The sequence below is a fragment of the Pezoporus occidentalis genome, unplaced genomic scaffold (assembly GCF_034315485.1).
Source record: "Pezoporus occidentalis ecotype Australia unplaced genomic scaffold, CSIRO_AGI_Poc_V1 ctg31, whole genome shotgun sequence".
Lineage (NCBI taxonomy): Eukaryota > Metazoa > Chordata > Aves > Psittaciformes > Psittacidae > Pezoporus > Pezoporus occidentalis.
The window spans coordinates 6,758,420-6,781,981 of NW_026915052.1; the positions used below are offsets into that span (position 1 = coordinate 6,758,420).

Consider the following 23,562-nt stretch of genomic DNA (forward strand, 5'->3'; position numbering starts at 1 on the left):
ATGTCTGCTCTCTAGTTGATAAAATACTGATCAATGACTGATAAACACTGTGATGCTCTGCAAAGTTCTATGGAAGATACTTATGCAGTTCAGATCCTAGACAGCTGTGTATCAGGACTATTGGAAACACCACTGTATTTGTTTGGAGGTGCAGGGATGTATTTTATTTTTTGTTTAGATACACATACATCTCTTAATACTGCTGGTGGCGGTAGAATGTGAATGAAAATGCTTTCCCCCAATCGCTTGATGTATGAATCATTATTTAAGACTAAAAGCACCTTGACACCTTGTTAAAGTTCAGTAAGTTACATAGGCAGTGTTCAGTTAAGTAATATGGAAAAATAAATTCATATTCCAAAAGAAGAGGGGAAAGGTATGTCCATATGTCAATGTAAACTCTCATAAGTCCAGTCTGTTGGATAAAATAAAAGAAAATAAATTACACTGAAAATTTAATCTAAAGTGATTCTGTGTTTTGTTTTCCAGTACAAGTATAGAGACCTAACTATACAGGAGACAACCAGTGTTATTACTCAGTACAAGGACCTCAAACCTGTCATGGATTCATATGGTTAGTCTGTGCAATGAGAAAATTTTTATTATTGAATTGTTGATGGTTTAGATATGTTTGGTAGGTTTTGTAGGGAAAAAGCAGATTAAAACTAGAAAGCATAATTTGTTTCTCTTCCTGATTATCAATATTTCCTTAAAAACACAGTTATTTTCCAATATATTTTCTAAGATAACCTTTTTATATTACTGAGTCAGTGTAACATGCTAGGAAGTGTTGCATTTTTCACAGCTTAACTTTAGCTTGATTGCTGAGTGATGTAATAGCAGTAGGTGTCCTGAGACTGCTGGGATCTTACAAATCCAGCTATGCTGTCATATAAAGATATTTTTAGAGTTCTATTTAGACAGAACTGCAAAACGATGAACAAATAATTCATTAAATGGAATTGTGGCAGTCCTTAAGACTATGAAGAAAACAATGTCAAATACATAGAAAATTGGCACAAAGCGGTTTTTAATGTAAATTAACGATGACAGTCACTATTTGATGGCTACTTTAAAGGCTTTGGGTAAATTTGAGTGCGTTGAATTAAGATAATATCTAGGGTCAGCTCCAGAGGCTGAGAGCATTGTTTCATAAGATACAGTGAGCCAGCGTAGCTGCTGAGGTCATCCTCCTTCTGATCACCTTTTTTAAGCTACCATCTGTGGGATTCCTCTGGGAGCTCATTTATATTACTAATATGTCATCAGAGATTTTAGTGTCTTCTGCTTTCAAAATTCTAAATCTGGATTGAGAAGTACTGAAAAGGGACATGGACAGGTGAATAGTTTTAACTTGAGTAATTTGAATAGCTGCAAGCCAGCAGTTGTCACACTGACTGGAGAATCAGAAACAATAGTGAAAGTACTGTGGTTGGAACAGTGTGCGGTACACAAGTTTGTGTGTACAATACGGATCAGAATTCCATGTCCCTTTGACATGCAGCAAGAAGCCCATTTGTGTTACCTCACTCTTTCGAAGCTGCCTGGGAAAGGCTGAGCACAGACCATTTACAAATAATCGGTATTATTTGAAGCAATGAAATGAGCAACAAGAAATTGGGTACATTGCTGTTGAGATAGTTTTCAAGTTTATATTAATAATTAAATATAGAGCCTTATTTAAGTAATCTAAGACTAGAAACTTTCAGGTGAAATTAGGAAATTTAAAACTGTATTGCCAGAAGTTGATTTATTCAGGCAAGAATAATGTATTGGATTGAAATTATGGGAAAACTGAATACAGCAGTTCAGTAAACTGAGGTCAGGGTTCCTGTGCAGTTTGTCAACTAAGATTAAAGCTTTGGCAGCAAGTCAAGTGCTACACATTTCTGTTTCTTCGGTGTATTATTGTTAGGTTAAATTACCTTTACTGATTATATAATAGATGCCTATAGCCCAGAGACTGTCAGTATTCTTGCTGAGTTGTTTGTTTGGAGAAAGCATAAGGAATTCTTTGTAACCTAAAATCTCAGGTATTTTCTAAATTAAATTTGAGTTGAGGTTATCTTTGCAGCAGTTTGTATGGTTCCAACATGTTTTACTTCTCTGAATGAGGAAACAGTTTTATTTGCAGTGAAGGAAGTTTAACAATAATGAGTCACTCATTTCTCAGAAATACGTTATTCATAAGAAGTTATCAGACTACAGACAATCATTTGCTTGTCTATAAATGTGCAAGAGCAGAACCTTTCAAGCTGAGTTCGGCATATGTGAAACTTCTGAAAACTTCTGCTAACGGAGTATAAACTGAACAGACATAAAAGTTGTTTGTTTTAAAAATATTTTGTTCCCTTTCAGTTTTTAATGATGGTTCATCTAGGGAGTTGATGAGCCTCAGTGGAACCATTCCTGTGCCTTACAGAGGTATGCATTAATAATTATCATCACTATCATTATTTTTCCAGATTACATGAAAAACTATTTAGATTTGTCATGATTCAACTTCACTGCTTCAGTGATCATTGTTTTCTCACAATCCTTTACTTGTCCAAAGTATAATGTTTTAAAGAAATTGTTCCCTATTTTTGCTGCAGAATAAAATTTTAATGTTGAGCATTGCTTTGTCAATCTTGTGCAGCTCTGCAACATTTCTTTCAGTACTGCACGTTTTTTGAACTTCCTAGTTGAATGAGGGTTGCAAACCATTTATTGCTGCAGTTAGCAGTTCACGTTAGGGTCTAGTGATGTTGCATTGTAGAACAAATGAGATGGTTTATTAGTGGTAAATGATTATTGTAAATCAAAGATAAATTGTTTTGAAAAATGTTGACTTCATAGCCATATTGTGAGCTCTTTATTGAATGTTACTGGTAGACTTAAGCTTCAGCTTCTGACTCTGTGCAGTTGAAATTACTGGGTTTAGGAGTTTTTCATAAATCTGATACAAGAGGACAGTTGAAGTGTTGGAGTAACTTAAAATCTTTCAAAATATCTTTTCTAGGTAACACATACAATATCCCAGTTTGCCTGTGGCTGCTTGACACCTACCCTTTCAACCCCCCAATTTGTTTTGTTAAACCCACTAGCTCTATGACAATAAAAACTGGGAAGCATGTTGATGCAAATGGAAAGATATACCTTCCTTATCTGCATGAGTGGAAATATGTAAGTATAGGGAACTTGAAATTCTCAAATTGCTCAGTTCTGAGTGCCTTTAGATTGTTGTGTCATTTTTAGCAAAACCTGTAATCCTCATTTAAGGTCTTAAAACTGTTTGGTTTTTTTTTAATGAAAACAGCTGCTTATTATTTGTAATGTCCTAAAGTTCAGGACTTTGCATTCTGTAGTTCAGCACTTGCGTGGTAATAGTGGAAAATGAGTGCCTAGATCAGGATGCAGGATGCAGGTCTTGCACAAGCAAGAGGAACATCTAAGATACACGTGATACAGAATTCATTCAGTTTGAGAGGTTGCTAAAAATAAATAAGTGGATTGTAGAGCTAAGAAAATTTGGAAATAGGATGTTTAATGAGGTGATGCCTTCATGATGCTTGTCCTTATTTTGTTGAAATGAAATCATGCCTGTATTAAATATAGTTATAAACTGAGAAGCCCAGCTTAGCTATATTTAAAGGAGATTTGTGCCACTCCTTAGTGGGTTAGAATATTTTTTCTATTGAGTCATTCTGAACCTAAGCAAAATCTATATGCTGTATGAAATCAAAATGTCTGAAAACTTAGTGATCTGTACTCTTTCATGTTGGAGAGTGGATTTAAGTTTTTAAAAAATAATTTTAATCCATCATTGCACAGTCATCTTCAGTCCTTTATTGCAATGTATTCCCCAGTTTATTCTGAGTGCAAACAATACTGTAGCTGTACTTTGCTATGCAGTTTTGAATACCAGCTGGCTAGGTTTGGTATCAGTAAAGGAATCCAGAAAAGAAGTTATAAATGCACATATACACGCACACTCATACTCATAGACATACATATGTATAAAAAAAATGAACAAACACCAAACCACACAAATGGATGGTTTTGAGAGCTGATAGAATGATAACATTTTGTTATTAAACTCCTTGTCAGCGAAATCAACACCTTGTGATTTGCTTACTTTCACAGCCCCAGTCAGACTTGCTAGAACTGATTCAGGTCATGATTGTTGTGTTTGGTGAGGAACCTCCAGTCTTTTCTCGGCCTACGGCTTCATCAAGCTACCCACCATACCAGGCAACAGGCCCACCAAATAGTAAGTGGTCGTGACTACTAATTTCTACAAATACTCGTATTCCAAAGTGATATTTGCTCTGCAAAGTTTGTCAACAAATTATGTATTCTACTCTAGAATGACCTTCTGTATTACTGGCTAATGAAGTCACCTGTGCTGTACTTGCCCTGTTTGAACTATGTTGGAAGAATGTGTGTAGTTTTTTGGCTTTTGAAAGAGAAAAAAATTTTGTTTTTAAAACAAACAAAATAACAAACCAGCCAAAATCCCCACAAACACACACACACACACACCCCAAGACCCTTAAAATAACCAGTAAACGTTACCATTGCGGTATAATTAAAAAAAATATTCGGATAACCATCTCTGTATTTTGTTTTGTTTTTTTTTATTCTCTTAATGCTAAGTTTCCTTCAACCCTTGATTTCGTAAGTAGAATCACACTGCTTCTGTTTCTCATGCCCACACTCCTGGTTTTTGTTTGGTGTTTGTTTTTTTAATAATTGCTGGCTGAATATAGAAATAAAAACTGCATCATGGTTTTTATATTGTTTTCTGTCGATGTGGTACTCTGACACGGTACACAGTCTCACTTTCTTGCAAAAATTCTCAAGACTTTTAAAATCCTATACTTATTTAAATTTCTGGAGACATCTTATTTTAAAGACTGAGGGTAGGTGGGTAGGGGAAAAGAGGAAGTGAGAAACAGAAAATCCTTGAAAATCTTCTGAGACTCTGCCTTGGTGGAAAAACGTACCAGTAGAGTAGACCTACTCAAGCCAAAGACTGAGGCAGGAGGGAAGGGGGAGCAGATTAACTGCAGATTGTTTAATGATATTATGACAGTTCTACAAGAATTTAATACTAGAGTAGCTGTATTTATGTATTTTTGCTGTATTGTTAAGTCTGTGTCTGTTTTCTGTTGAAATACGGCTTTTATCACATCATAGTGTTACATCTGAAAAGCTCAAGTCTTTTTCCAGCAGAAAGCATTTTTAACATGTGAGCAAAAGGGCAATAAACATGAACAGGACCATTAGGCATAGTTGGCTAAAGGTGTTTAGGACTATTTAGTTTGTCCAGAACTAGTTTAAGTATAGGAGCACTAGATGATTCTGCTGTTGTGATTTTCCAAGACGAGAGGGTGTCGGTACAAGTATGGATTTAGTAGAGACAGTGACCTATTGTGCTTCAAGGAAGGACCATCAGTGGAAACAGGCTTGATTATTCTTGTAAGCACTCTGTGGTAGCATAGCTGTAGTAATTCTAGTGGAAATGTTTCAGGATTTTCAAATTGTTAATGGCTACTTTGATTTACTAGTGCAGTCAGTTTTTCCTTATTTTACAGACATTTAGGTTTGTTTGTTTGTGTTTTAAAGTTCTAGATGCAGTGTTTAAGAAGAAATGAAGCCCAGGTTAAAAAATTGAATCATTTGAGGTATTCAAGGATAAAAAAATAGCTTGGCTCTTAAGAAAAGCTATTTGATACAATATTCCTAAAATTACTAGAAATATGGAATAAATATATTCAAGACATAATTTTTATAATAGAATTAGTAAGATTTCCAAGAAGAAACTTAAAATTGCTAAGGTCTTAGATATGTGTATGTTCTGTTAATTGTTTTAGAAGCATTACTTCTAAATAGCAGAAATGACTGGGTAAGCTCATGGTTGGATTGTTAAACAGCTGATCAACTGTCGCGAAGTCTAGCTACTTTGAAGGTACAGAAATGACACACGTCATTGAATGAGTAGAGAACAATGGCTACATTTGAAAGGTTACTTTGTTTTTCAGCTGTACATGTTAGAAATGGGGACAGCTGTTCAGGTGTGTCATCTTTAATAACATGCTTTCTTTTTTTTCTGAATTCCCCAGCTGCAGATACTCTTTCTTGTATATCCACATTTTACTTTACTGGTTCAACTATTTGTTACGCATTTTTAAATCAATACCCGTTTTCATCCATGCAGTGGTTAGTATAAAGTAACAATTAGGAAAAAAAATACACAGTGAAAGGTGTTCTAGCTAGTTGATCTAAGGAATGTGTAAATTACTTAAATTACAGTTCTCATATTCTCTCTCGAATCAACATACTCTTGAAAATATTTTAACCACAGTTGATAGGTGGAGGTAGAATCTTTAGACATGCAAAATTTGTCTGTATTTTGTGAAAATGTGCTTGGCTACAGAAAGGAAATTCTAACTGGTCAATACGTGGAGGCTAGGTCCACTGCAGTTTAGCCGTTATGTGGGGGGAAACAGCCACTTGGGCAGTTGGCACAGAGGTAGCAAACAGCAGACATCTGCATGTATCCTTCTTGCCAAGCTGCATGACAGCAGCATGGGAAATGTCTGGGAGTGTTGGGAGAAGTGATGGTGTTAGAGGATGCAGGGTAAGCATTCTTGAGGGGATTTGGCCATAGCATGACTTCTCTCTGAAACTTCTTGTTTCATTGTGTTATACTGTATTTACTGTTCAGTAACAGTTTGAGAAGGATCTTACTGCGGATTAATATATATGTGGCCTTATGTTACTAAACTCCTGAAAAGTAAAAATATGCAAAATCATTATTTTATTTAGCTTCGTATGTACCAGGCATTCCAGGTGGAATATCTCCCTATCCAGCAGGAAGCACTCCAAACCCAAGGTGAGAGCCCGTGGTACCATCATCATTTACATGATACACAGTTTCACTGGATAGTATCTAGTATTAGTTTCATTTTGGTTATGGTGTATTTCTTGTATAATTATTGCATTAGCAGGTGGGTTTTTTTTTAAGTGAGGACTGAATTCTTGTTAATAGCCAGAAGAAAGCTTGAGAAAGATTTAGCTTTCTTAGTGCTGCTTGCTCAGATACAATATACTTGATAAGATCATTTTGAATATATATATAAATAATATATAAAGTATGTATTATACTTGAGAATATATTTTGAAAGTTATTACCTAATTCCCACATGTTATCTTGTTTCCCTGCTGTATCAGATTAGGTTTTGTAAGGTTGATATGTTTACATGATATAGAAAGAAATGTGCTCCTACAGTTTGGGTGACTTATTAGCATTGTTAGTGTCGTTTGGCGTAATCAGCAAGTCCAAACATTGAACAAAACAATTGCTGGATTAACACAAACCTTCACTCCAGCATAAATGTGGATTTAACTCAGAGCACTCCAAGAGAATTTGCAGGGAACAAAACTATTTTAAAAGCTTTTTATTAATACAAAGCAAGACTTTTAATTAAATAAATTTTATAGGAGTTTGGAATAAAGCTTTTCCAGAAGACTAGCAGTTCTGTGTTAAGAAACACTAAGATGCTGATTACTGCCTCCTAGTGTGTACCTACATTTTTTTTACACCATAAATAATTATTCTTGTTATTAATGTCCTAATGTCCTGATTTTATGTTAGGAGCATATGAGGGGTTGCTGTAATAAATAACATTTTGATTAAAAAATAAAATAAACCCCTGTAAGTATTAGGAAAGTGGGGTGTTATGTTTTAAAGAAATTAAAATGGGGTTTTGATAACTTTTTATGGTAAGCTACTTCCTCCTAAATACATTTGTTTAAAGTGATCTTAATGTTTGAACAAAAATGAGTACTAGACCTATTTCAAAAATTAGATAATTTAGTAATAAACAGAAAAAGTCTTAAGAACTATAAAATTTGCAGTTATCTGGAGAGGCACAGAATATACTTATTTTGTATTTCACATGTTTTCTTGGACCATTTGGTTTACTTACAGCCGTGGTTAATACTTTGCTGTATACAGATGTTTGTTAGTCTGTTACTGGTTAAATTGAGTCCTTGTTTCAGCTGATAATAAATGTGTTTTAGAAAGGTAACATAGCCTGTCTCGTTATATGTTATCTCACAATTGTTTTAGTGAACAGTTGAATACTTCTGTTTCCTTCATCCTTCAGAGCAGGGCTGAGAATTTCTGGAGGATTTTCATCTTGCAACTGCTCAACAGTTTTAGGTTTACATAAAGCAGTTCAGCAATCATCTTGTTAACTGTTCTCATATTAAAGGTATTAAATGGCTGTTTGTGAGTTTTTAACTAGAATAATTTTTTTGGATACATTTGTGTTTTCATATGGAAAGTTATAAATTGCATGGCAAGACCAGACAGTAACTAGATAGGATTTCAGATAAAGTGATTTATCTTCTGAAATCATGCCACAAATATAAATTGTGGGAAATGTTAATATGAACAGGAAAAGAGAAGTAGTATAACTTGGCCTGCAATTTAAACTTTCTGGTGATATTTTACAAATAATTACATAACACTAGCATATCTGTCTTTGTCAAAACAGCTACCCAAACTATCCTTTTGCTGGTGGCGTTCCATTTCCAGCAACTACTAGTGTTCCGTACTACCCTTCTCAGCCTCCTGTGACTACTGTTGGTGAGTAGCTTTAAAAGAATTTCTCTGAAGTGAAGCATCTCTCTATAACTGATATGTAAAGAAAGAAAATGGGGAAAAGAATGTATTGTTCTTAATCTGGCCTTCCAAAATATTTATATTCAATTCTAGAAGTTACTCAAAAGAAGAATAAAATACAATTTATGTTCTTCACCTTATATTTTATTAATTTAGGAAAATGATAAGCTCCTGGGTTTGTACAATGCATTGTGTGTGCTCTATGAATATTTTGAAGAATACTGCATGTAACTACCTTAAGTATTTTATTCTCCCCTTTAACTGTAGGTGACTTCTGATTGTCCGCATTGCTCTGTTCATGGTCATGGTTTATAAAAATGCTTTTGTCCTCATTTAATCATCTACTGGACTCACTTTTTTTACTCTTTATTTATACTTTCCTTACTCCAGAAGTCATAGCTGTCTAAAGCAGAGGTTTCCAGTGCATTTGGAATGAGCTTCATTTTTACTGAGTTTCCTCTCCAGCCTCTTCAGCGTTCTTCTTAATGATCTTTTCTTGTCACTTCTTTCTTTCTTCCCTTCAGCAGCAAGATCTAGAGTATTAACTTGTGTCTTTTCCTAGTCTGCTGCCCTATGGCCCTTTGCTGGCAAAATACATTAGCTTGGTTTCCACTCAGCACCTAAATTTTAGTGTATGTGTAACATATTGGGAACCAGTGATAAAGGTCTAAATGATATAGTTAAGTAGAAAGTTAGTGCAATAACTTTCCAATTGGATGATAGTCCTTTTGGAGCGGTTACAGTAAGGACGTAGACTCTTTTGTGACCTTGTTCAGAGTATCTATCATTTGCAGTCTCTTGCACCAGAATTTAAAAATGCATCCATAGGTTCTTCATTCATACTCATTCAGGGTAGTGAAGGTTTTAGTAATAGCTGTTTTTCCAAAAAGTCCTTCAAGATTTTGTTCAGCCATCTGCCATTAATTACCTTTCTGGTGCAGTTAGTAGTTTGATGATTCTGTAAGGTCACTTATGAAACTGGACTCCACCTGGTAAATGCTAAGGATTTCAGTGCTCTGTGGGTTTAATGGCTGTGCCATAAAATTTTCCCTAAACTGGGCTAATTATAGAAGTGACAGGAAATGCTAAGGGTTCATGCTCTTTAAGAAGATACATAAAATCTAATTGAGCTGTATTAAAATGATCCTTTATATGTTCAAAGACCTCTTTCCTATCTGTTGGTATTTCTGTGTGAACTTTCAATGTATTAGGTGCATTGTGATTTTATTTTTTCTTTGTTCTGTGTCCTGCTTTACTGTTAAAGTGAGCCTTGTATAAAATCTCCCAGCATGAGGGATATCAGGAAGAGGGGAAAAAAGTAGAACTGGTGGCTGGTTCTGACTTTGTGTTAGAAAATAATTAATTACGTAAAGTGAATAGTAACTGAAATTATGCTGATTTTGGAGGGGAAAAAGTAGAACTGACAGGTGGTTCTGACTTTGTGTTAGAGAGTAATTCATTGTGTAAAGTAAATAATAACTGAAATTGTGCTAATTTTAGAGTGAAACTGGACCTTTTTGTTTTGCTTTGGTACCTCTGTATTTACATTTGTCTGCCTTAAAGAATGAATAAACAGTGAATAATTCCTAAACAGTGAATAAACTCTTTGTCCCAGGTAGTTTGACTGACCTGGTTTAAGTTTTAATTCTCATTATGGAAAGTACTGTTCTTTTCCCCTTTCCATATGAAGCAGAAGTGATGAATTCCTGGGTTTGTGTGTGTGGTGCCATTTGACAATTTATGTTGCTGATTCTGCTGGTTAGGTAACCAAATATTGAAAATGATTTTATTGGCTGGTAACAGGGTGAATTGCTTAAGACAGAGCTGTAAATCAGATTAGATGTTGGGATATTTATATTTTCATAAGGCAATCTTTGCAGCAGTTGATTAATAATCGAATCTCTTTTTTCCAATAGTAATTAGCTTTGTAATCTAAAAAAAAAAAAGAAAAAAATTCTGGTGCAGTCTGTATGTAAGGAAAGTGCTCATATATTAGTAACTATCAAACTGTGATGCTTTCTTAATTTTAGAAGAATTTGGCGGATTAGTAGTGTGATGTGCATCTTCCCATAGTTTCTTTCATGTCGTTTGCATAGCTTTATTTTTCCACGTATCTTGTTTGCTGTAGGTTTTGTGGTCAGGAATAGAATAAAAGTCATAGGGAAGAAAGGTGAATTTGTGCAGTCTTGTCCTGTTAGCAGCAGAAGTATAAAAAAAAAAAATCCACTGGGTCTTTTAAGAATTCTCAGGTGTGCAGTCCTCTCAACAGCAGTTTGCATTTGTTAGTGTAAGGATAACAACGGACACTCCAAGTAGTTATTTATTTATTTATTTTTATAATTATGATGTTACCCTAACAGAAAAGTGTTGATTTTCCATTGAGATGCTAGTTTCTAAAAGCAGTGTTTAGATTTTTAAACTTTGTCCTGAATTGTTGCTAATTATCAGGAAGATACTACACCAGTAACACTGTAATGCTGAAATTTCACTGAATAGCCCTCTTCCTGCACAATTGTAGTAAAATTATTGAATCTTATTCTTAGTTAATCAAATTTTAGTTACTGAGCACTGCCAATAACATATTGAAAATTATATTTAGCACTATTCATGTTAGCTTAATTTACTCTAAAAAATGCACTTTTAATTTACTCTAAAAATACAGTCTCTGAACTATTGTATTTAAATGACAAAATTTATGTATTGTTTGAATTACTTGTTTGCTTTTGCTTCTTCTGGGGGCCTGTGATTACTAAGAACGGTGAAGAGGTTGATTGGATTTCAGTTGACTTGAGACATTTTTCTGATCCTTTAGGAAGAAACCCAAAAGATATGCTAATGGTTTTGTCTTTAGCCAGGTAACAATCATGGGAGCCTTGATGATGTGTTTTTAGTTTGTAATTTTTTGAGATCTAGGCTAGTAGGTATTGTAGTGTATGTTATACTGTAACAGCTTCAGGGTTTTGATAACTGTCTCAGGATAAAAAGATACTCTGGTGTATTTCTGCAAATTCTTTTTGCAAATTTTCTTTTCAGTTACAGAGCTTCAGATCTCCTTGTTTCATCCAAAAAAGGTGGAATGCTTAGGCACAAAACTTGATATAATTCTTCCTTTCTTAGTAGTTGTTGCAATTGAAATTTCACTGGTCTAAAAGGCATGAGGCACAAGCATGAGGAAACTCTGACATTCCAGTTTTTCCTGTGGAAAAGTGGTTTAAGTGGTTTGTGATAAATTCAGATAGAGTTCTGCAACCAGTAGCCACTTCACATTCTCTAAAGCAATCAGTTTCCTGGTAATCTCATTGAAAGGCTGATTTGCAAAAGCAATAGTAATATTCAGGCGTAAATGTGAAAGTCTCTAGTGCTTCAGAGGGAAAGGGACTATTATATTTTCTAGTATTGCTGCATCAAAATGTGATTTAATAAACTGAAATTACAAGTTGTACTTAGCACTCAATCAAAAAAGGTTGTAGCCTCAGTTGTTAACTGTTAGATCTATTTTTGGTCTGCTAGAACATGTCTGTAAACCATGTGCCAATGCAGTTGATTATAATTTCTCTCTGCTTTATAATCTTTTAATAAATGTTACTTTTTAAAGTAAGATTGCCTCAATAACAGATGTGCTGTATTAATGCTGATTGTTTTACTGGCCTCCCATACCTGCGCTAGGATGACTGATAGATAATAATTGTAAAAACAACCACAGCAAAGCAGTCACTTGGCAAGCCTCAAGATAGAGTGGCTATAGGCAAATTGACTGTCTCAAGCCAGTCATTACATTAATTGTGGTTGAATATATTCCTGCAGAGTTTACCAGAACTTAGTCATTTTTAAAAGGACTTGGACTAACATTTGTAGACTTTGGGGGAAATGGCCAGCCCATGTTTAAATTAAAAGATTGTGGATATGGGAATAGTAAAGTGAATGAATACTGTATATTTTCTGTATTCATAAAGTGAATGAATACACTAAAATTTACTTGTGAACATCATAATGTGTTTTATCTCGCTGTGGTCTCTTCACTGCTTCTGGAAATTAGTATGGAAAATAGTTTATTTTACTGTTATTTTGCTGTCTTGTATTGCCAAAGTACATGCAGCTTCTGAAAATTATTGCTGAAATAGATACGGAAGAACAGAGATAATTTTCTGCTTGTGGATTTTCTTGTGCAGGACCCAGTAGAGACGGAACTATCAGTGAGGATACCATCCGCGCTTCCCTTATTTCAGCAGTCAGTGATAAACTGAGATGGCGGATGAAAGAAGAAATGGATCGTGCACAAGCTGAACTCAATGCCTTGAAACGGACAGAGGAAGACCTGAAGAAAGGACACCAGAAACTGGAAGAGATGGTAACTCGCCTGGATCAAGAGGTGGTAAGCTGAGATGAAACACCGGTCTCTCTGTACCTTGAGCATTCGTAGTAGTGAGCAGAGGCTCACTAATGAATTCAATAATTCATTATTAAACATGATAGAAATATCAAAACTTCCAGTGTATTGCTTTTGAAATATATATTCTCTTTCCCAATTGAGGTGCATGTCAGAAATAGCAGTGACTGTAAGATGCATTTTCCTGCATGTGTCTTACAAACATCATTGTTCAGTGGTAAAGGAGCAGTATTATTTTTTTCCCCACTCTCTGTGTGAAAGATGTCAGTGGTGTGAGATTATTTCATAATTTCTGGATAATAGTGTGTAACAGCAGCACTGCAGAACATTTCAGTGTCTTAATGCAGAGATGCTGATTTTAGCCACAGCCTCCTTGTATAACTTGCAGCCTTTTTCAGACAAAAGCCTCTCCTGCTCTGCATGCCCAGAAATTCCTGCAGTTTTTCCTTAAGGCCTGACATCTGCTTAGTCCATCTGCTCCTTGCATGACTGCCCAGGAGTAAGATTTTTGGGATTGGTGATCAGTTTCTGAAACCAGCTCAGTGCTTGGGTAAGATTTAAAAAAAAATAAGAAATTATTAATCAGAACTAGAGAGCAGGGGTTACCATTATTACCATCATATAAATCTGTAATGTGCCGCTTTAAATATAGTGTGTAATTCTAGTCTTTCCTATCTGGGAAAGAAAGGACATAATAGAACTGCAGATGTTTGATGCAAAGGCAAGAAGCATGATCCAGCATGATCAGACAGCTTCCATATAAGTTGTCTGGTAAATAAGCTAGGATTTCAATCTGGAAAAAAGACAGTGAGGACAGAGAGTGGAATATGATAATAGTCTGAATGTCATGAGAAAAAAACAGTGCTGTACAGTTTCTTCCAGTGTGTTAACTGTTGGGACCTCAAAAATATTGAGAGGCAAATTCAAAAGTAGCAAAAGGAAGTACATCTCATACAGATGCAGTTACATTATAGTTACCATTAGTGTGTAAGGCCAGCATATTTTGTTTCCTGTCCGCACAGTTTGTTTGGTCCATAGTCAAACAACTTGTATATGAAGTTACTCCAAAAGGCATATTTCCAGAGGAAATGCTTTTTTTGGCTTTTATTACTGTTAGCTAGTTTGAATGGTTATTTTTCCTTATATATGGCATATTCAGAATACATAAAAACTGTTAGCCAGCCTTCTTTACAGTGACAAATTGATAGTGGTTTGACATTAACTAAAACAGCCTTTTAAAAAACAAATCCAAAATCTGTAGATTGGTAGCTCTTTCTTTTGCAAAAGGTCATAATAGAGATGAGTAAAAAAAGTAAAGAATCAACCAGCATGTCTAAAAATCTTTCATCTTGACAGCTCTATCACAAGAAGACATTCAGCTCTTAAGACCTAAGAAATAAACAAATGTCTTAATTATTTTTAGGCTGAAGTTGACAAGAACATTGAACTTCTCAAGAAGAAGGATGAGGAGCTCAGTTCTGCCTTAGAGAAGATGGAAAATCAATCAGAAAATAATGATATAGATGAAGTTATTATTCCTACAGCACCACTTTACAAGCAGATCCTGAACTTATATGCAGAAGAAAATGCAATTGAAGATACCATCTTCTATCTTGGCGAAGCATTGAGACGTGGAGTGATAGATCTAGATGTCTTTTTAAAGGTACGCTTTCTTGGGGTGTTTTTTAAGATGTGCTGTTTAAATGTCTTTAAATACTTTGAACTCTTGTTCAGCTTATTAATGTTAGTAATTTCTTCACGAAAGAGTAAAAACAAACACTTTTCTGTTGAAAAAGTTTTAAAGAGGTATTTCAGAATTATGATAAAGGACCAATTGTAGAAGCATTATAGATACAAAGTGATTTCTCATTAGACAGGTGCAAGTGTCAACATAAGCTTTCCATTTGGTGGGCATGCTAATTCTGGAGAAAACAACTTTAAGAGTGATGGGAGCATTCGGACAGCTTTTCACTTGAAGTCTGTGGTTGCCTCTACTGAGGCAGCCAATGGAGTGTTAGAATCATAGCGGGGGGAAAAGCCAGCTAGTTTTGTGTCTCTAGTAGAGACCTTCTTAGACATTTTGTTCCCTTTCTTTGCTGTCCTTAATGCTGAAAGTTTTCATACCATGTCTGATCTAATAACCTTCGTTTATTTTGAACTTATGTACATCATGATAGCTCATGAAATAATAACAGATCTGTAATTTTGAAAATATTAAACACACTTTTTAATGTGGAATAAAACTACAGAAAACATGTATCTCAGTAATTAATATTGCCATTGGATCTGGAAAGATGAGTGTGCAGCAGTGTTAATGGTCCGTACTGGGGCCATTGGATAACAGGAGTTACCAGTCCTTCCTTCTTCTAGCAGCTGAGGTTCTCCCAAGTTAACACTTAAGCTTTGCTTTTAACATCCAGTGTACAATGGACTGCATAGAGAAATGTTATTTCCTTCTGTAGTTCTGTTTATCTACTGTTAAAAGAACTGTGCTCTGCACTGTGAGACATGCATTACTCTGTTTTCACCTCGAGAACGTATTTCTACTCTTTGATAAGATTATGTGCAGAGTTAAAAATAAAAATCACAAAAAAATATACTGTAGTGATTGTATTTGGTAGCCCTCTGCAAGTCATTTTAAGCCAAGAAGATGCCATTTAGTAGACTAATACATTTAATGTTTCCAAAAAAAACCAATCCTCTTTGGGCCATGGAACATGTCAAAAAAATAATAAATTGTATTGCAGTGTAATTAAGATTTTATCAAAACTTTCACAATAGCCACCTGTTCTTTCTTTCTGCAGCATGTACGTCTTCTGTCTCGCAAGCAGTTCCAGCTGAGAGCATTGATGCAGAAAGCAAGGAAGACTGCTGGACTCAGCGATCTCTACTAAATTCTCAGACTTTCCCTGGGAAGTTAAATTTCCTTATGAAGCAGCCATTCTCTTGGTATTTCTCTTAATCAGTAGGTGCCCAGAATAAGTTATTACATCATTCAAGTGTAAGATATTTTGAATCAATAATATATTTTCTTTTTGGTAAAGACTAGCTTTTATTAATGCACTTTCTATCTTCTGTAATCTTTGTGCTGGTGGACTTAATGCTGAATAAAACTCATTGCATATTTTCTTCCTCTACAGAACTGTGTACAGTGCACTTTCTTTACAAACAAGGCCTGGCTTATGCAGTGTCAGCTTAACCATACTTTCACTTCTGAGATTTGGAAGACATTTCTGTCCTGAACTGGAAGAATTCAGGTTTCAGTGTAACTCACTGTTATGACCAGTGAAAACAGAAAACTTGAAATTTCAAGGCCCTCTTGTTTGACCTAGCTGTTGACATGCAGGGATTGTTTGAAGTGAGTTTAGTAACTGTTGTATTGACTTGCCTATTCTACCATCATATCATGGTCATTGTGGAGTATACCTTACGGTGTGTTAAGAAGCCTCGACATATGTTGCATTTTTCCACTAGAAAATGCTAGGCAAAAGAAAGGCTGCCACAGTATTTGCAAGACAGAAAACACAACACACCAGGATGCCACAGGAAGCATGTGTTTGGGCTGTTTGCTGAGACAGACCGTGTAGTGACAAGCCTGGTGGTTAAACACTGCACTGTCTTCAAAAGAAGGTATGTTGTACAGAGCATCTCCCAGCGTGGAGTGCTGTAGGGATGCGTGGTGCTGCTCTTGTCACCTCAAGAGCATGCTGTTGTCTTTTTCTGTTTGCCTTTGTAGGCTGCCACAGCAAAGCTAGCTTGAAAACTGAAGTGCAGTAACTGCTGGGGCTCAAAACCGAGTGGTTGTCATGTTACCACTGGATCTGAAAAGGTTGGAGTTGTTATTAGAAAGATAGCTGACACCTCATGTAGTAAACGATTTAAGTCCTGTGGATCTTCTGAAAGCTTTGAAAATGGCTTCCTGACATGTTTCTGTCACCTGCATAAAACATGACTCTTCATAGTCACTTGCTATGTACTCTCTTTCCAGGTGCTATCATTTTGGTCACATAGATACAAGACAAAGCAGAATAGTAGCTACAGCTTTTCATTACTGCATTTTGAGCTTGCTCTGAATACTTTGTTCCAAGAAGTATCAACCCAAAACCCAAATCTGCCCTGGACTTAATCAGATGATCTGTTTCCATTCTTAAGCTACATGCTGTGGCCTAATGTTAGAAAAAAAACTAAGAATAAGGCCTTTCCCTCTTCATTGTAATGAAGTATGTTTTAAAATGTTATTGATGAGGAAGAATTAATCACCTTCTCTAACTTACTGTGGGCTTTGAGGAGCAACTCTGGTTACTGTTTCTGTGCCTGGCTGCCACTGCAGCTGAGATGCAGCAAGCTGACATTCTGTGGATGTGAAGTACTTGACTGTGAGAGATTTCTTTTCTATATGCATTTTTGTGCGTACACGTAAGGCAGACACTTGCTTTAGTTGCATTATTTCTTCACTCCCCTAACAATGTCAGTAGAGCCTGTTTCCTTTGTATTAAGATGGAAATCAAGTTCCAAGTATTTAAATACTTCTGTTACTGTTTTCTTCATTCCTACTTTGAGCCTGTTAAGAAAGTTCACTGCATAAATACGTGAGCTGGAGCCTGCAACCGAGTACCTGTACACAAAACATTATTACACAGGTGAGGTTTGAGTTACTGTGACTGAAGAAATAGAATTGTTTGTTTGATTTAGATATGTGCATTTTAGAGACAAAGGGCCATAAAGGAAAACAAGGAGACAGAAAAAAGTTTGTGGTTTATTTGGTGTTGGACAGTCACTGTCTTCTTGTGCACAGAAACCTTAATGTTTTTTTAAACATGCTTAGGAGACAGACTTACAACTAGGCTGATATAGTACACAAAAATAAGATTCACTAAAAAAATTATACACAAATTCCAAAGCAGTGTTAGGAAAATACATTTGGACCTACCAACAGTGAAATATTTAAGCTATTTAGCTGGCAGGGAAGGTTGGTCAATTGGCTTGACAATCCCTTAACTGCAAGAAAACAGTCTTTGGTTTCACATTGTGTAATAATTAAGTTACTTACTGTTCTGAAGCAACGTTAAGCGACATGAGGAAAAGGCAAGGGCTTTTCCAGACAGTGCTGCTTTGAATGCTGGATTTCTGTCATACTATATCACTGTACAAGACTAAGTTACCTAGCTCTGGCTAAGAACATGGGTGTCTGTGAACAGGGAAAACCCTAGAATAGTTTCCTAATGCTATATTCAGGAAACTCATTTGTTCAGATTTCAGCTTTTCGTGTGTTCTAGTTGAGATACATACATTGAAAGATTTGACCTACTTGGGAAGTGCAACATAAGACAAACCACTAAACCCATTAAACTGCAGAGAGTGAACTACATAGACAGATTTAAAACTGTAGTTCCTTTTGGATCCCCCAGAGTGTATCTGCACTCTTCCTTAATTTGTCCTCTTCCTCAGGTTTTAGGATCATCTTCACTACATCAGTGATGCCAGTGTTGCCTAGTACACAAGGAACGCTTAGGAAGACATCTTCTTTTATCCCATGCATGCCCTGAAAAGGAAGTAAGGACAGTTAGGCTAGGCTGTGTATGTGTATTTTACAGAATATCCTATCAGGAAAACTCAAACTTATTTGAAATTAAACTGGAAAGTGATCACTGTTCTTCAGAATTCCCAAGGTTTAGTTCTCAGTAAGACAAAAGTTACCATAAGGGGGGCTGCTCACCTTAACAACTGTAGAGATCGGGTGCACTCTTCTCAAATTCTTCATAATAGTTTCGGCTAGATCTGCCACAGACAGGCCAATAGCCCATGATGTGTACCCCTTAAGTTTGATGACCTCATAGGCACTGTGGAGACAAAGTTACTCATTAAACAAGTACCATCAACTGCAATACTGCAAAGTTTGTAAGAAGGGCTTTTGGAGAGGCCTTAATCAAACTGAATACATCAGAAACTTGGCTGATTTTCTGACAGAACTAAAATGAAGACTGAAGGATACCGTTTTAATTTTATACTACCTGCAGTTACATAGAAAATTTGGAAGTTAAATCACTTTCCTAAAGTTCATTAACAGTGAAAAATTTAACTCTGCCAAATTTGCACTATTCCTTAAAATATTAGTTCAAGTTCTATTATGTCTACATCTTCAGATTTGTTTTGGGTTACTACAGTGTTTATGAATCCAGATATGGACACTGCAGTTCAGAGATGCTGAAGATCATTAGCACTTGCTTCTTGTTTTAAAAGAAAAAAAAGTATTTACCTGTCCACCACCTGCTTGTGGACCTCCTTCCAGTGTTCCTTGTCTGCATCAGTTCCCAGGTCTGGATGAAGAGCCTTCAGGGACACACCAGCAACATTCACTCCACTCCAGACAGGTACTGAGAGTTGCATATAGATTAATTATCTCAGAAGAAAACTTAAGTTTTGTTGTCCTCAAATCAACAGTTAACACAAGATCCAGTTGGATTAATCTGCAGTGCACATCACTATGATTTAGACTTCAAATATAGTGACCTATGAGGCCAACTGAAGGCTGAGAACCTAGGAGCATATGAACATCTTTATATATGATGTCATAAGGTTTGAATGCACCTTTTTTAAAGCAAAATGCCCAGGCAACATGAACTAAAATGACAATAAAGGACCTCTGTATTTTGCAGAGGTTTCTCAAAATAAGAATTGATTCCAAGTGAGTCCTGAGTGTCAGGAAGTAGCCAGTACTGCTCTGGTGCTGCTAAGGGTTAAGCAAGGATAATGTTGCACATCCTGCCATCCTCTAGACTTGCCTCTTCACTTCATTTCCTATATATAGTTTTGAAGTAATCAAGAGATGCCAGTAGAGACAACTGAGTGACTACCAGTAGGTCCAATGGAGATTTCTGGAAGTCCCTTGCAGAGACCTTTACACTCTTGCATTTTTATTTTTTTTTCAAGAGAGTTATGGGAACAACTTAGCCTAGAACTTTTAAGCCTCCTCACATTACAGTTACGACCTTTTCTAAGTAGAGAAACCTGGGTCAAATGTAGAGCATCTAGGGTTACTCTATGAAGCAGAAGACTTAAAGCAGGACTTGCAGTTGTAAGGTGCTGCAGTGCAAAGGTTTAAGCAACATTTTGCCGTAGCTTGTAGAGATCTTTCTTGCAAACAAAGTATCGGGGAAAAAAAATTACATGGAACAGCCAGACAGATTTCACCCTTACCACTGGAATCTCCATGCTCTCCAACAATCCATCCATGACAGCTCAGAGGATGGATACCCAGTCTTTCTCCCATGAGGTGGCGGAAACGGGCAGAGTCCAGATTGCAGCCGCTACCAATAACACGGTGTTTAGGAAAGCCACTGATCTTCCAGGCCACATAGGTCAAAATATCCACTGTAAGTAGAACAGAAAGGCTAACAAATGCCACTCAGTGTGATAACTAGGCTGCTATCTTCCATTCATCTGTAGTGATTTTATCTGCATGCTAGTTATGCAGAACAGAGCATAAAGCAATGCATATGGTGAGGCCCTACAGTGAGCTAACATAATGACTGTTTTCAAGGCAGAACTGAGGGGCTGTTAATGCTATGCATGCAATTATCAGTGCCCCTTAGTGTGTTCTGTGCTAACACTTAAAAGCAAATGAAGACCCAAGCAGGAGGGAACTTCACTTCTCAGAGGACCAGCTTGCCGAGTGTAGAGAGGGAAGATGACACTTCCCGCTACGTAGCACAAGTATTTTCTAAAAGCCTATGCTTGGTCATATTAGTATACTAATGCCACCTTACTGAATAAAACACTCTTCTGTAAACCAAATCCTTTTATTAAGGCAATACAGGACAAACCTGGGTTTGAGACAATAAGCAGCTTGCAGTCAGGACTGTATTTAACAACATTGGGAATGATGAATTTGAAGATATTCACGTTGCGCTGGACCAAATTAAGGCGGCTCTCTCCTTCTTGCTGACGGGCACCAGCAGTGACGATGACCAGCTTGGAGTGTGCAGTCACACTGTAATCTGCAGACAATAGGCTACATCAAACATGACCTCTTTCTGCATATGGTTCAGAACAGGAGTTTGTGGTTCCTTTTAGTATCGATGCCCATTTAAATTCTCAAGTTTGAGAGTGTGAAACTTCTCTTGATACCTGTTACTCTAGACTTTGCTTCTACTGGAAGTTTTCCAGTAGAAGACTGTGGCTCATTGGCACAAGTGGCAACCTTAAGGGCACTTCAAAATCTTAACATGCAGAATGTGGCAGTGGCATTCCACTACTTCTCAGGCATAGATGGGTACAGGGCTAGCCATCAGGACAGCATCCAGTGCAAGTTGCTGGGTAGAAGAGGAAGGCAGCACTGCCCTTGTAACCTACTACCTGTGGACACTGTAGCTGCACATTAATTTGGGTATGAGGTGGTTAGCATTTGCCCTAGTCAGTTTTTCAGTGAACTTAAAGCTATCAGAAATTTGTAGCCAAGAAGCAAGCATTAATGCATTTAGAGGTTAACTGGCTGTGAAATAAAATTCTCAAAGGTGCAGGAGTATTTAACAAATTCATCCTTCTGTACTGACTGGTGAACTCTGGAACAGGATTCCTAGTTGGACTGGCCTTAAGGTACAAGAAACAATGTCAGCTGAGTAATACTTCTGTAGGAGAACAAAATAAATGCCCTTTCCTCCTAACAATCAGGAGGACAGGCTAAGTGTTGGACTTGGATGACCAGTTTGAGATCTGAAGTGGCTATCTCCATTTGGATGGAAATAATGAGCACATTGGAGCCAACCACTTGCCTTTCCCAGAGACAATCTTTGGCGTCCTAAGGAAGAGGCTGCCATGCTGGAGATCCAGCATCTCTCCTCTGAGCTTGTCCTCCACAACATCAACAAGGGCAAGTTCATCAGCTAAGTCCTATGAGAGATCAAGATTAAATAGTAAGCTTATTGCCTCTGAGCAAAAGTACCCAATTCGTAAACTGTGAAGCTACAATTGCTTTAAAAGCAGTGATCTCTAAGCAGTTTTGCTCATCTGTAACATCTTACTTGTTCCCAGAGTACTTTAATCTACTTTGTTGAGTTAGTTTTGTACTTTTCACACCCGCATTTTTTGTGGAATACTTCTCCAATTTAGCAGGACAATAATGAAGAATAATTTAATAGCTGTTTATAAGCAACCTATTTTGCAGTTAAGAAAATCAAGTCTGGTGTTAACCACAGCATTTTCAACACAATGAAATGCAGAGGACAAGTCATTCAGAGTGTCTAGGACAATTTTTTCCAGTCTACATGGCAAAGAATTATTCCACTGCACACTCTGCTTTAGACAAAATGACTCATCAGTTGTTTATGTTTAGAGTGCTAGAGGACTCCAACTTAGAGCATGGAAGTCATTCAAAGGCAAATGCAGCTCTTAAGTCAAGATGATACATAAAGCATGTTCTGTCTTATACTGGAGTAAACTTGGTTTACAAGGTTTGTTCTCTGTCAGTTGCTTAATGGCTGCTGCTTCATTTCAGGCTCAAACAAAGGAATGTACAACTGGAAGTTCACCTGGTGTGCTAGCCCAATTTGTCTAACAAGGGAGATTACTTTTTGCCTCTCTTTTAGGCCTCAGTCACAACTGTGCTGCTAAGCTTGATGCTTACCTTCATCAGGATGCTGATAGCACAGGCCATTCCAACTGCCCCCACGCCAACCACACTAATCTTATTGTGGGCATGACTCTGCTCCTGTTTGTGGACATTGTGGATGAGCTGATCCTTGAGAGACATGGTGCACTGCTGACAGGAAAGCAACAGATTATTTCTCAAGTTCTGGAGCTTTTACTGATGTCAGAGTATCAAGCAAAGATGGATTCTGTTCCAGGATAATAAGAAAATGGATATACATCACACACCTAAGTAGTCTGGCAGTACTGAAAAATGATTGAAAAAAATTAATTATTAATGACAATGCACTGTTTAAGCTCATTGTAGCTTTCCCTTTCACAGCCTGAGAACCACTGATTATATAACTGGGTGACACTCCAGACGCATTAGTGGAATGTTCTAAATGATCATCCATATTACATTTAGGTACAGGAAGCCATTTTAGTACTTCTAAGCACAGCATGGTCTGGCAGTCTGCATTCTCCTGCCCTGAAAAACCAGTACTCTCTGCCCTGAAGCCTTTCCTGAGGTGAAGCTGTTCAACACTTAGGCAAACCCTTCTTAAGTACAGTGTGATCCTCAAAGTCAACATTTATGAATTTGTTTTAAAGCAACTGCAGAGTCTCATGTTACCATCTCTCCCATCCTCAATTATTTTTTAGCGACCAGCTGCACAGCAGTTATATGGGCTCTGATCCGACAGCTATGTGTGTGCTGAAATGGCACAATGGAGATGGAGTATTGAGCTTTCACACCAGGCTCTCTGCAGGAGACTACACGGTGCTTTCCCGGATGGTGCTGGCAGCAGCACAGCTTCTGCCTTGCCAGGAAGAGCTAGAGGCAGCGGCAGCCTCACAGATTGATGCAAGTACA

At 36.9% G+C, this 23,562-nt stretch overlaps 3 protein-coding genes across 4 annotated transcripts in view; 2 read left to right on the forward strand and 1 right to left on the reverse strand.

The window, feature by feature from the left end:
• The window catches only part of UEVLD (UEV and lactate/malate dehyrogenase domains), an 18,093-nt gene extending 17,519 nt beyond the window's left edge, over positions 1 to 574 (forward strand). For both annotated transcript variants that reach the window (XM_062628157.1, XM_062628158.1), the window contains exon 13: positions 490 to 574. In XM_062628157.1, coding sequence (XP_062484141.1) covers positions 490 to 508 — 19 coding nt within the window. In that variant the 3' untranslated portion in view covers positions 509 to 574. The remainder of the gene's footprint in view (positions 1 to 489) is intronic.
• TSG101 (tumor susceptibility 101) overlaps positions 1 to 16,206 on the forward strand; it is a 17,393-nt gene extending 1,187 nt beyond the window's left edge. The window contains exons 2-10 of the mRNA XM_062628161.1: positions 490 to 574; positions 2,359 to 2,424; positions 3,002 to 3,165; positions 4,126 to 4,252; positions 6,814 to 6,880; positions 8,550 to 8,641; positions 12,847 to 13,049; positions 14,488 to 14,727; positions 15,869 to 16,206. Coding sequence (XP_062484145.1) covers positions 490 to 574; positions 2,359 to 2,424; positions 3,002 to 3,165; positions 4,126 to 4,252; positions 6,814 to 6,880; positions 8,550 to 8,641; positions 12,847 to 13,049; positions 14,488 to 14,727; positions 15,869 to 15,958 — 1,134 coding nt within the window. The 3' untranslated portion in view covers positions 15,959 to 16,206. The remainder of the gene's footprint in view (positions 1 to 489; positions 575 to 2,358; positions 2,425 to 3,001; positions 3,166 to 4,125; positions 4,253 to 6,813; positions 6,881 to 8,549; positions 8,642 to 12,846; positions 13,050 to 14,487; positions 14,728 to 15,868) is intronic.
• Positions 16,207 to 17,807: 1,601 nt separating this feature from the next.
• LOC134168444 (L-lactate dehydrogenase A chain) lies at positions 17,808 to 22,881 on the reverse strand. Its single transcript, XM_062628162.1, has 7 exons — positions 22,687 to 22,881; positions 21,836 to 21,953; positions 20,888 to 21,061; positions 20,262 to 20,435; positions 19,321 to 19,438; positions 18,781 to 18,904; positions 17,808 to 18,606 (listed from the first exon to the last, which is right to left on the reverse strand). The coding sequence occupies exons 1-7, from the start codon at positions 22,810 to 22,812 to the stop codon at positions 18,442 to 18,444; spliced, it is 999 nt and encodes a 332-aa protein (XP_062484146.1). The 5' UTR covers positions 22,813 to 22,881; the 3' UTR covers positions 17,808 to 18,441.
• Between the last annotated feature and the right edge of the window lie 681 nt (positions 22,882 to 23,562).

Coding starts and splice junctions, on each gene's coding strand:
- LOC134168444 (XM_062628162.1), bottom strand. CDS start 22,812: ATGTCTCTCAAGGATCAGCTCATCCACAATGTCCACAAACAGGAGCAG. Junction 21,954..22,686: donor CTATCAGCATCCTGATGAAG/GTAAGCATCAAG, acceptor GATCTCTCATAG/GACTTAGCTGATGAACTTGC. Junction 18,607..18,780: donor CGATCTCTACAGTTGTTAAG/GTGAGCAGCCCC, acceptor CTTCCTTTTCAG/GGCATGCATGGGATAAAAGA.